Genomic DNA, 14377 nt, shown 5'->3' with positions numbered 1-14377 from the left:
AATGTGATGCAAACAAAGCTATAAGAACTACATGTATCTATATAGCGAAATAAATATTTAATAATATAAAACGCGCGACCACAATTTTATTAAAAATATATTTTTTACAAATTTAATATTTAAGAATATATTTTATACATCATTAACAAAATCATCATCCATTTTGTGGAACTTTTCGTGATATTCTTCTGGAACGTTGACTGATGATATATCATCTACTTCTATTTCGTCCTCTTTTCTGTAAATTATTAATTTAAAGACATTAATAAATACATTTAAAGCTTATAAATAATTTATGAACAGTTTGTACTTGATTAAAATGTCGACAACATTTTCACATGCCAACAAAGCTTTTCTATCATCTTCCCATTTGTGTAATTCTCGTAGAATGTAATAAGTACCGCTATCTCTCAAGAATTCTCTTCCAGATTTCTTTATACATAATTTATTCAATGATTCTAATAAAAGTCTCCTATAATACGACCACAAATTAATAAAAACTAATTTGTTAACAATAAAATATATAAATTTGCCTTATATCTGGATCCGATTCTCTTTGCTTATCGTTAGGAAGATATTGTAAAGAGATTGGCAAGGCATTCATTTCATCATCCGGATACTCTTCTCCGCCGGCGAGAGGCAAGAGTAAATAAGTTAATATGTCGACCTATAATTCAATATGCATTATAATAACTTATGATTTAGGACATATTATGTGTAAGATCATACCTCTGGACCTAAGAGTTTATCATGAAGTTCGACAATGAAACACAGGTTCCTCAAAGTCCCTACAGCTCCCCCGCGTCTTACCAAAGATCCATTGAATTGACTAAAACTTGCAATTCTAGTGGTCCCTCGTTTACTTTCTTGGTCATTGCTCAACCAATTACAAACGCGAACACTTCCACTCAAATTGCTGAAGAGTGGCCCTAAAACATTCTTCTGTGACAACTACCACTTAATATATTCTAAGTATGTGTACCTAAATAATGCAGTTTCGCTCCAGCTTTATTGAAATTAAGATTGGTAAAAGCGTTCAATATTCTACCCAAATATGGATAAAGTGCATCGGCACAATGCTCTAAGTACACTTCCCTTCTAGATACATTGCATAGAATCATACAAGCAGCATCAGAATCCTAAAACATACATTATAATTTAAAACATATTTACATATTTCTATATAACATTACTTTCCGTTATTGTCGAGGAATTTTAAATATATATATTTCTATGCTTAGATGAAAGGTGAAGTTATAAATGTATACATTGTCATCATTAGAAAAAATATACCTTTATTACGTTTGCGCAATATTTTTATAAGCTTGAGTTACATTATTTTAAACCGTCAAAAATGCATAAACGGAATGATCACAAAAATGTTAATATCACGCGAAAACGTGTGAATGGACTGTCAAGTGTTAAAATCTAACCTTATCGTTTTCGTCTATGATCATCTCTGTCAAATTTTTTAGGAATGTTTTATCATGCTCTTCGCCAAATGTGTACTTGTCTATATCAAACTTCATCAGAGCATCAGCGCCGACTTCTTCCGCCGAAACGTTCACTAAAATTAAGAGTGCGTCTTTCTTAACAGCACCTTTATCGCTAGTGAGCGCTACGACTCTTTTGAGAACTTCTTTGCATTCGGAAATGTACTTAATTCCATCGACGTTTCCGGTCAAACCTGCAATAAATTCTTTACCAATAAAATAATTTCACATTAAAAATATTTATTAGATACTTGCCTAGTATATATTGAAGTGTTATAATTTTTACATCTGCTCTTGCATTTGGTACGAGAAACTGAGACATTTCTTTTAAGTCCTGCATTATCTATCAAAAAATATTAGTTTAATACATAGACCTGAATTATATCCTGCTATTACTAAAATATAATCAATACTATATACTTAATTACATAAATAGAACTTTATGATTTATGATTATGAAATGTTCATAATTTTAAATGCAATTTTACCTTAACAATAAAATAAGTTGTGCAATATTCAGTTCCTCTTATAAAGTGCCATGTGCCTGTCAGACAAAAATGTCAACACGCGTGAAAAGTATTGCCATTAGAAAAAATATTTCTATTTAAATTAAGTGTATCACATATTTAAAATATTATTATTACGCTTGCATTTTAAATAAAACTTATTATTTAAAAAATACTCTTTCGTGTACTTGTTAAGTATAACGGCACCATGGTCAGAAACTAATGATTGTAAATATTTGTTCTGCTTATGGCCTTAACGTCTGCGAAAGTGGACAACAAAATTTTGCTAAATAAATATGTTTTAAAATTTACAACTAAGTTTTTTTATCGCTTATTAATGCATAAATATTAAGGACACAACTGAAGCGAATAATTAATTTTTATTTTTTAAGCCAATATGGCGTATCTATCGAAAATATTTGCGTTCAGATAATATACGAGGTATAAGAAACTGTGTACAATCTCTTATTAAAAATATCAATTTGTAATAAGAGATTGGCAAAAACAACAATTGACAAACTTGACAAAATAAACCGGCGACCTGATCTCTTGTATAAGTGGACCCTAGAACATAAGCGGAAAAACGATCCTGTTAAGAATAATCGCTGATAAAAAATAGACTGTAAAAAATAAACTTTAAATTCAATGAAGTTAATGTTTAAATAATATGATGATTTTACAATATAATTGTAAAATCATGTCCTAATAACTAATTAAGATATAATCAGTTTTTTAAAAAAGTCGTTTTTCGAATAACTTCTAATTTTCAATATTGGTCATGATCGAAAATTGTAGTGTTTGCGCCAAAAGTAATCAACTTTATGACAACACATTGCTTACAAGTGACAGGTGACGCATCCAGTTGACGTTTCAGTGCACTCCTAAATTTGTATATTTACTCATTCAAGTTTTATTTAATCGGTACGTATTTATTCCTATCTTATTGTTATTAAACGCCATTTTTGCCAAAAGAGTTACACATATCCTTTGCTTAGATTCAAAATGGAGTGGCTTTTCGGTCGTCGCATGACGCCAGACGAAATGATGAGAAACAACCAGCGAGCGCTGAACAAAGCTATGAGGGACTTAGACAGAGAAAAAATGAAGATGGAACAGCAGGAGAAAAAAGTAATCGCCGACATTAAAAAGTTGGCAAAAGAAGGTCAAATGGTAATTGAGCGAGACACTTCAAGGTCTTCTTTTTGTTAATTACATTTACAACTAAATTTTTTTTAAGGATGCTGTAAAAATAATGGCGAAGGACTTAGTTAGGACTAGAAAGTATGTAAGAAAGTTCATGCTGATGAAAGCCAACATTCAAGCCGTGTCTTTGAAGATACAAACCCTGAAATCTCAAAATACTATGGCCGTAGCGATGAGAGGCGTAACTAGAGCCATGCAAAATATGAACAAACAATTAAATCTGCCACAAATTCAGAAGATATTACACGTGATTATAAACTTGCTTTATTTTTTAATATTGTATTACTAAAAGACTTTCATTTATTTAGGATTTTGAAAAGCAATCTGAAATTATGGATATGAAAGAAGAAATGATCAACGATGCGATGGACGATGCTATGGAAGACGATGATGAAGAAGAAGAGACGTAAGTATACTTTAATTCACTTACTGTTCAAACGTTCATTTTAATATGATTTAAATATCAAATAAGCTAATTTTATACCATGAACGTTAACAAATTGATTTTTTATTCTGAAACTTCCAAGAAGATTAATAAAAATTTCTGTTGAGATATGAACAGGATCTTCTATTATATGAACATCAACGATGTGTCGTAGACATAAGATTATCAATCTTGTTCTATTAGAAATTAGATAACCCTCTTGATCTTAAAATATTTCATAGTAGCAAATTTTGGTTTGTAAAAAGGTATTCATATCAGCATTAAGCTTTTACTGATTTGAGACATTGAAATATCTCATATTCTATTTCTACATACATATACACATTACTAATCCTATCGTTATGTAGATATTTCATGGACTTGTGAAAAAGATAATTTTTTTAAAAAATAATATAAATCGCATTGCTTAATTATTAAGTTGTTCGGAAATTAACTTCGTTTTGAAAATGAAACAATAAAAACAAAAAAAGAATTGCCCTCGTTAGATAAAACTTTTAAGTTACATCTCTTTTAACCTTTTTATACCTTTGTAAAAAATCCAGTTTTGGAATTAAAATTGTCCCAAATATTATTTTAATTATCTCATTATTTTTCTTACCGTAATTACATTATGTTTTTCTATATAAATTTATACAATAAAATGATCAGTAATTCTTGAAGTTATTTTCACTTTACATTGTACTCTTTTACTATTGGTAAAAAACTAAATCTATTAATGTGATCTAGTTATTAGTTGTCCTTGTATCCAAATATATTTGTAAGTATTTTTAACTTGCATAATATTAATTACGGCTATCCCTTGATTTACACAGTAAATTGAATTCAACATATTTCTGTTATCAATATGACCTTCTACGTATTATGTGTTCCTGGTAGCCCAACTAGAATTTCACTCGAAACATGGGTTCATGGAAGACTGCCGATATTTCGATTATCACGATCCCGAATCCTGCCTGTTTCATACGGCATGCTAGTAAAACCAAAATAAATAAAATCATTTATTTCAGATCACTGTTTGCAATTCTAATACGACGTCAATCATAAAATTCAAATCATTGTTTCGTATATTTTAAAATATTATTATTAGATTGGGCTAAGCCAGAGGTCGGCAAAGTGCGGCTCCGGAGCCGCATGCGGCTCTTTAGCCCCTTAAGTGCGGCTCTGTCACAAATATCCACCGGCATTTACGCGCCGGATTTAAAAAACAAGGAAATATGGAGCTCTAAATTTGAACGTCTTTGTGTTGATTTGGAAAATTATAATAAAGGTTTGCTAAATTAATAAATAAATTTGGCTCTCAATTTTTTTTTAATCGTTGTAATGTACATATTTGGCTCTTTGGCTAATAAGTTTGCCGACCACTGGGCTAAGCAATTTTATTATTTGAGTGAATTTATGCAATCTTAATTACTCAACAAAAAAAATAAGGTCATAACAAAGCATTACGTACTAATTTTGCAAACCTATACAGATATGTGTCAATGCAATCGTTCGATACTTGTGTAACTGTTTATCTATCAACAACAAAAAATAGGACGAGTTTATCCATTATCATTTTTTCATCTCATTCGCAAAACATCACTTCTCGTATACTCACTAGAGACAGATATACATTACACCATTAAGGTTCTCAATCGAATATTCGAATTCTTCGCCCAAATTTAACTATTCGAATATTCGAATGATTGATCGAATATTCGTTTATACTATCTCAAATGAAATAGTAGAAAAAAATTATAATGAAACAATTTGTATACTTGAGCAGCACAGGTAGTCGTTTTTTCTCTCAATATACCCGAGTGACCAGTGCCGTTCTAAAATCCATGATTTATGTGTCTTTATTTTGTGTTAAAATACGAGGCAATAATACGCTCATAGACAAATAAATACTTTCGAAAAACATTTATGAATAAAATATTTGTGGCGGTGTTTACTATGACTGAATTCACAGAATTCGTTCGTTGAAAGAAACAAAATGTTGGAAAAGTCCACCCTTTATTATCGTTTAATGCTTATCTCAAAAACAGGTGTGCGTCGCAAATTTTTGTCAAGTTATATGTTATTTGTATTTGTTGTTTTAAGACGCACAGATTTTATTGCAATTAGTTCAATGATTCGATCGCGGTTAATTTATCTCTAGTTATTTAATTCATATGCAAATCCGCACAATCATACGCCGATACTGATCCAATGTACTTATATCAAATTCGTTCCAAAGATTATTAGCTATTATAAAATTTTGAACTGTTGATTAGTTACAACCAACAGACTACGAAATTTGTCTTGTCGAAAACCCCTTTTACGAATACACAATGATATTGACCTTTTGATTTCACTTAATTGCGAGCAATTCGGCATTATAACTCTTAAAAATATTTTCTCCACGAAAGCTCTGTCAACTGACTACGTAATTACTAGAAAACAATGAAGACTTACCCCTAAATAAAAACAAAAAAATCTAACAATAACGGAAATATCTTATTTTTTACGATTTCGAAAAGTGATGCGTTTTTTTGCACGCAACTGCATATACAATAAATTCGATATAATTATGTATTTAAAATGTTTAGTAAAAACCGAGTTAAAAATTACAAATATATTAGAATACTTGATCCGTTTTTTATTCAGTATTTGAATACTTGAAAACTACGAATAATTGAAAACTCTAATCACCATACTAAATGCTTTCACTCCTTCATTATACTAAAACAAACAATAGAGCATTGCTCTACTTTTGTGTATGTTGCAAGTGCAGCGGTTATTTCAAGCTACTATACTGTCACTTTCAAAGCTATATTTTACACTAATGCAAATTTAGTGTTTTGAATTTTTATCATATATATAAGTTTTACATTTTAGTACCCTCGTGAAAGTTAGCAGTTTTAAATCGCAAAATCTTAGAAACAAAATATCGCTGCACAGTAACTAATATGATTAATATCTCTTATTTATTATAAATAAGATTATAACGTATTTTTTAAATTATTTCAGTGAAGCTGTAGTGTCACAAATCTTAGATGAATTAGGTTTGCAGCTCAACGATCAATTATCAAACCTACCACAAGCTACCGGTGGTTTGGCTACTAAAGGTATTTTTTTAACACTCAAAAAGCAGTACCACTTTTCATAAATAATAATTAATAAAATCAACCGCTATAGGGACAAAACAACCTGCTCAACCAGCTGCTGCGACAGCGTCTGGTGGTGGTGGTAGTGGCGGTGGTGGTGGCGGCGGAGCTGAAAGTGACGCCGATGCCGATCTTCAAGCTCGTTTGGATAGTTTGAGAAGAGAATAAGATATTGTGATGTATGCAGAATTGGCCCAGATACGATTACGTGGTTTCTAAAAAAATGTTCATTCTTGTTTCTTTCACTTGTAACATTAAAGTCAATCAGTTGAACTTAAACTCATCTATAATTTAATTATGAAAATGAATTATTTTTTTTGAAACTTAGTATAAAAGTCTATTTAAGAAATGGCCTTCTAATTCTCCGATTGTGTGTTAGATATGTTTAATTTATCTAAAGAATGTTATTGCTCTATAGATATAATTGTATTATTATATGTACTCGAATTTTAAAAACTGCTACTATTTTGCACAATTAAAATGATCAATTAACCTTTGATAAATTACTTAAAAAAATATTTTTCAATCAAAGGTTAATGCTATAGTTGCTTACTAACGTTTAAAATTAAGTGCCTATTTATAATATATTTTATTATACAATATGAATAAATAGCATTTATGTGTAACAAACATCTTGTATAATATAATTCTTATTAAAATAATTACAATAAATAAAATATAAAGACTCGTTTCAACGATTGTTAAAATGATAATACTCTATTTATTTCATTGTGTAGCTTTATAAAACCTGAGTTGATTAGTTAAGACTCGCTCCGAATCTTTATGGAGGACTTTGAAGAGATGTCACGGGGGGACGTTGAGGAATCCGCACCACTCGGTAAGTATTTTTTTAATACTTTATGAACCATTAATGCCATTTAAAAAATAAATGCACAGAAACATAATTTACGCAAGATGTATTAACATATAGTGTATGTTTGTATTTTTCATGGATTTTTTAAGGTATTGGCCATTTACACATTTTATAATAAAAACGTCATGTTACTATATATACATTATTGCTTATTGATTTTTATTAAATACAATAATGTAAAATACACCAGTTGAAAGTTAAATAATGACTCAGACTTATAATAACATTTATGAAATAACTTCTTTTATGGCCGTTTTCGACTCGAATGAGTACAAACAACAGATAATTGCTAATTTATATAAATTCAACAAACATGATGATAAACACCCGTCACACGAACAATCGTCTTCGATACAATTATATAAAAAAATAATCAACATTATAAAAAATATCTAAACCTAGTCCAATTTCATTGAACGTCTAGTATACAAATATAATACTATATATATATATATTTTTTTAAGCAGGGTCCACTGCCTCGTCATATCACAAATTCTGCTTGTAACAAATCACATTCCCGTCGTTACCCTGCCTTATAAACATATTTAATATCTTGTGATTATTAAATAAATCATTGCCAGTCTATGTGCAGAGTATCACTAAATTGTCAATTATTCCATTAATATAACAATCTTGAATACATTATTATAATAAACGCTCGTGAGCGTTAACCATCAATTGACTAATGTACTATCATATTACTATATAGTGTATGTTGAATTGTGTTAATTGAACAAACTATTGAGTTGGTGCTTTTTCCATCTATCGGTGTGGATTTTAAATACTTATTATATAAAAAATATGTTGTCAACGTTGACATAGTATAATAGTTAAAACACACCAATTATAATAATATAAATATGTATATATATATATACAGGAATGGTCAAAGTATTCTTCTTGGTAGTATGCCCGATTTCAGACCATTCCGGATAATCAGCTCAGTTTGAATTCATCAATATCACTATAGTTTGAGTCTGAGTTATCGTTGAGTTACTAGATGTTAGTTTTCAAGGCACAGCTATCAACTGTAGGAAGAGTTATTTATATTATTCAATCAATCGTTTGACCAAACCTTGTGTATACATAATTGTATACTTAAAAATAAAAAAGTCAAAACATCAGTCGTAAATGTAGAAATACATTTGACATACGAATAAAGTGGAGTGTTACATTGGCAAATCACAATACATATATAGTCATCCTCCACTGTTTGCGTTCAAGTATCATTATCTACATACATGTATGTTATAAATATAAAGTCAGTATTATTCTACCGTCAAAAATGATATAAAATAATTCTTATTATATTTTACGGTGATAGTTTAAAAATTACATTTATGTATATAAGTTTGGAACATTCCTAACGACTTTTGACACTTTCAACACTGGAAGACAGCTTTTGTTGTGATTTTGAAGCGTCTCGGTTAGCTAATTCAGATTCCATCTCCTTTTTAAGCTTCTGCTGCGTCAGGTAAGCAGAACTGGAGTCGACGACGCTCAGTGCGATTCCGAGTTGAGCCAAGTAATAAGTCGACATGATAAGAACCTTAAATTTAATATAAAAATTCAAGTTATTATTATGCTATCAATAAAATATTTTTGAAACATTTCCATATTTATATATAATATAATATATTCTTATAAACACACTGATGAACTATAAAGCAATAAAAAAAAATATATTGTGGTGTTCTCTAAGGATCAATACTAAGCCCATTTTTTTCTTCGTTATATACTAGAACACTTTTGATAAAAATAAGCTAGAAAAGGACATGCAATCATGCAACATAATAACTGTTTCAATATTGGCTTTCGAGGGCAAACTAATCCATATTTCAGTGTAAATTGGACTACACGGTCCGAGCGCAGATTAATAATTTATTTTTTAATGATCCTACTACTGTGCCTTTATAAAATCGTAAATAAAATTTGAAAAGCTTAACCACTAATTCTCAATCTTTCATATTATTTTTTTATTTAAAAAACATTGAAATAATTTACCTGCGCGTGGGGCAAGTGGCTATAAAAACGATCATATCCGATGAATCCATCTGAGATGACAAACGATATTCCTCCTAGGCACGAGCAGATTTCAGTCCAAGTCCACAAGTTTCTGGAGAATCTCACTCTGGCGATGGCGCGCCAGGCCATCGTCACCAAAAGGAACGTATAAGCAGGAACGCCGATTGCCAAAATGCCCTTTGTCTTATCGGAAAACAAAGCGACAACTGCAAACAATTGATATTAAACAAATTGTATATTAACATTCATCGGAATGTGTTATGATATGACTCACTGCTGAAACTCAATATGTACATCGGTATTCCGACATTTAATTTCAAATCGTGGAATCCAAACGCTCTGATGTACCACACTTGACCGATTCCAAACGCGCACATGCCGTGGAGGAAGTACTCGGGCCACACGAGCAAAGCGTCACCGAGGCAGGAGAAAATCAGACCGATGAGTATTCGCCGGGAAAACATGTATCTGAAATATTAATTAGTGATAGTAAATAATAATAAGTGTAAATGCAGCATCGTAACCAATACGGTAATAAACAATAATAAAAAATATAAATTAAAATGTAGAGTAAATAATTATATTATTAGTTGTTTATTAGTCTTAAAAAATACTCACCATTTAATCTATTGCCTCATCTTTTATATGTTGTATTATTATAATGAAATTATTTAATCTTCTCGATCTAATATAATTTTATTAATTTGGAGCTATCGTAATAGTTTTATTATTTACTGATATTTCTTTGCAAAAAGCATAAAAAATCATACAAATGAAAGAAAATGAGTATATGTTACAGTGAATGTGTATTTTTCAGTAAAGTTATATTTTCACTAGTATAAATAAAATTACGCTGTTTTAGTGAGATCATATCCGAATATATTTTCATCATGTAGATATATTTCTACCAGTGAAAATATAAATTAACTGATGAGGCACTAGTGAAATTATAAGTTGTTCCAACATGTCTATGAAAATTAATTTGGCAGTTGCGAAACATCCGTTTGCTGTTAAAATCTAAACCTAACTTAACCCTTTGGAGTCTGTTTTTAACTGGCAGCTCCTATGTCCATGACGTTTGGACATTTTTTTTCTAGTTATTTAAAATTATATCTTAAAATGAATAATATTATAAATAAAATAAATAAATAAAACGTATTTTAAATATTTAATTTATTATATAAATATTTCTATATAAAATTAAGAATAAATAAATCAACGAAACAATTTATTTAATCTAATAAGATTAACATTAGTATATGTCTTGAATTAAAATCAATTAAATTCTAGTAATAAATAAATAAATATAATTAAAAAATATATTTTATATTTTTTAAATTATTATAATACTATTTATATGATGAATATTGTCAATATTGTGAATGTGTATTTTTTAGTGAGGACAATTTAAATGAGCACTATATAAAATAATTGTTCCATAAAACGAATTATTTGTGCATTACTGTCGGACAGATAAGGTGCGAGCGAGCATTAGTCAGATCAGTGAACACCCCATGAATAACTCTTTCCAACGAATCTTTTTCTAAAGAAAAATGCACAAACAATTCTTATTATGGAACAAAGTATTTATTTAAATGCACATATCTCTTTAAATAATCAGTGAAGTTATATTTTCAATTGTATTAATATTTTATGCTTTGTAGACTATTTAATTAAAATGTATCAAAAAATTGATTTATAATTTCACAGATCAAATTCAATAAAACTGTAATTATTCACTGTGCGTATGTTCCGGTTCACGTACATTCGAAACACTTTTGCCCTAACAGTAATATGTCGCTTTAATTTGCTGGTGATGCACAGGATTTAACAACTGGCATTCACAACTGTCAGTTGAAGACCACTTACGTTGATTTTGTACACATTTCATGCCTGTTAAACGACAGTTTAGAGCAGAATATAATTTCATTGATAATAGACATTACGAATATGAAAATCGCAAATGATATGTTTATGTTTCCGTGCATATTTTTCCTTTTACTTATCATGAATGTGATATTAGATTACTACTTTTTACTTGATATTTTTAAGTTATTATTAGCTTTGCTGTCACATAGTCGATACAACGTCGTTGTTGAAGAAATAATCTGATACATTGTAGAGTATTTGCCTTAGGGGCAATTTTTTTTAAGTTGTAATACAGATAGTAATCCAAAGGGCTCGGGTAAATGCCAAATTTTTGGATTCTTTCAAAAACTCTTCATGAAGAGATGCTATTGTGAGGTGAAAAGATGCTTAGTACAATTATTTTTCCTAGAAATTTTTTGTCCGGGACAATATTATTCATTTTGTTTGTAAGCTTACAAACTGCGTATTTTTGATATTCCGCCTTTAATAAAAAAAATTCTCAGTGCTCAGGTTCAGGTTACAATATATAAACCTATTAGTCGGAAGGACGTTAATTGATCTATTACACTGGATAGTTTAATGTTGTGATTACTAAAAGCTTACGACCATAGATTGAGGTGTGGCGTTTTCAATTAATTAAAGACCTCTTGTTATATTTTTACCAGTATCGTTCGATTTAAATTAACATTCGTGTACTATTTTATATAGTATAGTTTGAAGTAAAATACGACAAAGAAAATATGTGAACAAGTATGAAAAAAATAATAATAAGCAGTTTTGAAAAAATCAAAGATAGGGAGTTTAAAAAACATTATTGCTGTGAAACACAAACAAAGCTAGATACAATAGCATTGATTGTGAAATAAAATTATTAGACAGTTGCCCTCCTTAGCTAAGCATCGAGTTAGGCTGAAAATGTACTCAGTCCAAAGTCGATCGAAATGGTTGCTTCTAATGTAAGCGATAAAAACTAATTTCTCGTCCAAAGTAAAATTAAGAGCAAAATATATTTTTATGCAGGTGATTATGGATGTGCTATAATGTTAATCGTAATTCCATTGCGTGTCATTAATGTATTATAAAATACGATGACCAGAAATTCCTCAAAAATGTTGTGCTCGAACAAACATTTCTAAAAAGACCTTTCTAAAAATCCGAGATGGTTTTTGAACAAAAATTTTCGAAATGACCTTTTTGTTTTTAGTTCAAAGCTCACTCTCTGCCGCTGATTTGCACCTAACTTGTTTAAAATTTAAAACATTTATGTAGCAAAAGATTAGGTGGGAACGAGCAGCAGCGATTAATAAATAAAACGTATAAATAGATGATCACTTTTTTAATTTTCAACTGATAAATTATTGAATTATTTACTTATCAAATAATTAGTCGCTAATATAAAATTAATTATGAATATATTTTTTCATATTATTCTGAATAGTCATGGTTCTGTTCTATTAAAAAAAGTTTAATTTTTCATGTTCTTTTTATTGTGCATGTATCACGTGTGCTGAAAAATATCATTTGGAGTACTAATTTGTTATTTATGAACGGTTCTAGGGCAGTTTTGATTACGATTCGATGCATTATTAATGTTAAAGAATATTTATGGATACCATCTTTTTATGCATAAGGCATTTTAAGTTGAAAACATTCGTCAATTTTAAATTGTAACTTAATCGACAAGACGAATTGATAGAAATTTCAAAAGCTCCACTGCCCAAGTACGTTATGCAGCGCAAGTAAAGGAAAGGTTTTAGAATAATATAATATAATTTGACTCACTCGTCTCCTAAGCTCATTCCGTGCAAGAGGACGAAAAACATGAGACTCAAAACGGGAGCACATTTGACTACCATCGCCCATACTGAAGGATTGTCCGTAGAAATAAATATCACAAAGTATATTGCAAGAGTCTTGAAGAACGGCACCAGTTTCGGCCCCACGCTTTTGAGCTGAAAAAAAATGGCGGATATCAAATTAAATAATTAAATAATATAATTAATTCGAGTTTTAAAAATGTATGCATGGAAAATGGCGTTTTAGGGCCGACGAGAAAAAAATATTTAAATTTGAAAGTTTACAATTTGTGAAAACGAATCGATATCGGAAAAGCTCCGGGAAATCTCCGACGCGAACCGAGCGGGGATTCAAAGATTCAGAGATTCAAAACAAAGAGCGTGCGAACAAAGAGTCGCAATTAATTAACGAGGTACTCACAACTCGCGTCGGGGACGTCATCTCCGCGAGCTGCGTCGTGCGAATAAACAGCGACGACGACTCTCGGAGCAGGGCGGGGGACGAGGGGGAGGACTTTGTGTTTACTCCTCTCGCGCGCTTCTACGCATGCGCGGACGTTAACCTCTGCGCGCCCCGAGTTCAAAGCGAACACCCAGTTAACTTTTAAGACTGGGTACAAATTATTGATGAGCATGAGCGATTTGCAATCATGTGTCGAATCAAACGGTAACGAATTCGCACATGTTCAAAAACCAGTTATGCTACAATCATAAAAACTAGCTGCGTTTTATTCAATTACCCATTTTAACGTCCTTTCTAATCGTAACTAGTTTTATAATTTATATGTCTGTATTCAGGCCCGGCTCTGGCGAGTGCGGGGTCATACATAATTTATTAAATAAAGTATAAAATACACTAATATGTATAGTATCGTAATTCCAAATAAAATTTCAATAATTTAAATATAAGCAGTTCGACATTTTGATTCTTTAAAATTACAAGTATTGAGTATGTACATATGTGCAAAGTAATTAGACTACACAAACTGCAAAAAAATCATTTGTAATTTCCAATATCAAAGTAATACATTTAGAACA

The 14377-nt window shown here is 30.3% G+C and overlaps 3 protein-coding genes across 6 annotated transcripts; 1 reads left to right on the top strand and 2 right to left on the bottom strand.

The window, feature by feature from the left end:
• Window positions 1-69: 69 nt before the first annotated feature.
• On the bottom strand, window positions 70-2082 carry LOC148235572 (co-chaperone protein HGH1 homolog). Of its 2 annotated transcripts, XM_088184105.1 has the most exons (9): window positions 1982-2082; window positions 1749-1836; window positions 1434-1687; window positions 983-1139; window positions 730-929; window positions 534-667; window positions 311-472; window positions 135-238; window positions 70-104 (listed from the first exon to the last, which is right to left on the bottom strand). In XM_088184105.1, coding segments are annotated over exons 2-9 (1098 nt in total). In that variant the 5' UTR covers window positions 1834-1836; window positions 1982-2082; the 3' UTR covers window positions 70-102. The 2 variants fall into 2 exon arrangements, with proteins under 2 accessions (XP_088040231.1, XP_088040232.1); XM_088184106.1 differs by having other exon boundaries at window positions 70-238.
• Window positions 2083-2830: 748 nt separating this feature from the next.
• Window positions 2831-7488, top strand: Vps2 (vacuolar protein sorting 2). Of its 3 annotated transcripts, XR_015809370.1 has the most exons (7): window positions 2831-2920; window positions 2995-3169; window positions 3237-3449; window positions 3511-4744; window positions 5019-6041; window positions 6525-6736; window positions 6807-7488. XR_015809370.1 is itself a non-coding variant. In XM_088184683.1 (6 exons), the coding sequence occupies exons 2-6, from the start codon at window positions 3002-3004 to the stop codon at window positions 6941-6943; spliced, it is 714 nt and encodes a 237-aa protein (XP_088040809.1). In that variant the 5' UTR covers window positions 2831-2888; window positions 2995-3001; the 3' UTR covers window positions 6944-7488. The 3 variants fall into 3 exon arrangements, 2 of the variants coding, with proteins under 2 accessions (XP_088040809.1, XP_088040810.1); XM_088184683.1 differs by lacking the exon at window positions 5019-6041 and having other exon boundaries at window positions 2831-2888; window positions 3511-3608; window positions 6639-6736; XM_088184684.1 differs by lacking the exon at window positions 5019-6041 and having other exon boundaries at window positions 3511-3608; window positions 6639-6736.
• Window positions 7489-7777: 289 nt separating this feature from the next.
• Window positions 7778-13938, bottom strand: LOC148235570 (lysoplasmalogenase TMEM86A). The gene is made up of 5 exons (XM_088184682.1): window positions 13761-13938; window positions 13326-13495; window positions 9949-10142; window positions 9654-9880; window positions 7778-9198 (listed from the first exon to the last, which is right to left on the bottom strand). Exons 1-5 carry the CDS (start codon window positions 13779-13781, stop codon window positions 9013-9015), a joined length of 798 nt encoding a protein of 265 aa, XP_088040808.1. The 5' UTR covers window positions 13782-13938; the 3' UTR covers window positions 7778-9012.
• Window positions 13939-14377: the final 439 nt, after the last annotated feature.

Source organism: Plectrocnemia conspersa, unplaced genomic scaffold, assembly GCF_051122295.1.
Source record: "Plectrocnemia conspersa isolate PC_06_02 unplaced genomic scaffold, ASM5112229v1 ptg000004l, whole genome shotgun sequence".
Classification (NCBI taxonomy): Eukaryota; Metazoa; Arthropoda; class Insecta; order Trichoptera; family Polycentropodidae; genus Plectrocnemia; species Plectrocnemia conspersa.
This window is presented reverse-complemented; position numbering and strand designations above follow the sequence as displayed.

Bases quoted from the DNA above. Each gene is read 5' to 3' on its own strand.
- LOC148235572 (XM_088184106.1), bottom strand. From the start codon at position 1,833: ATGCAGGACTTAAAAGAAATGTCTCAGTTTCTCGTACCAAATGCAAGA. The intron at 1,688-1,748 runs GCAAGTATCTAA...AATTTATTGCAG, and splicing joins AACACTTCAATATATACTAG to GTTTGACCGGAAACGTCGAT. The intron at 668-729 runs GTATGATCTTAC...ATTGAATTATAG, and splicing joins ATAAACTCTTAGGTCCAGAG to GTCGACATATTAACTTATTT.
- Vps2 (XM_088184683.1), top strand. From the start codon at position 3,002: ATGGAGTGGCTTTTCGGTCGTCGCATGACGCCAGACGAAATGATGAGA. The intron at 3,450-3,510 runs GTGATTATAAAC...TCATTTATTTAG, and splicing joins AAATTCAGAAGATATTACAC to GATTTTGAAAAGCAATCTGA. The intron at 6,737-6,806 runs GTATTTTTTTAA...CAACCGCTATAG, and splicing joins CGGTGGTTTGGCTACTAAAG to GGACAAAACAACCTGCTCAA.
- LOC148235570 (XM_088184682.1), bottom strand. From the start codon at position 13,781: ATGACGTCCCCGACGCGAGTT. The intron at 13,496-13,760 runs GTGAGTACCTCG...ATTTTTTTTCAG, and splicing joins TGACGTCCCCGACGCGAGTT to CTCAAAAGCGTGGGGCCGAA. The intron at 10,143-13,325 runs GTGAGTCAAATT...TTAATATTTCAG, and splicing joins GGAATGAGCTTAGGAGACGA to ATACATGTTTTCCCGGCGAA.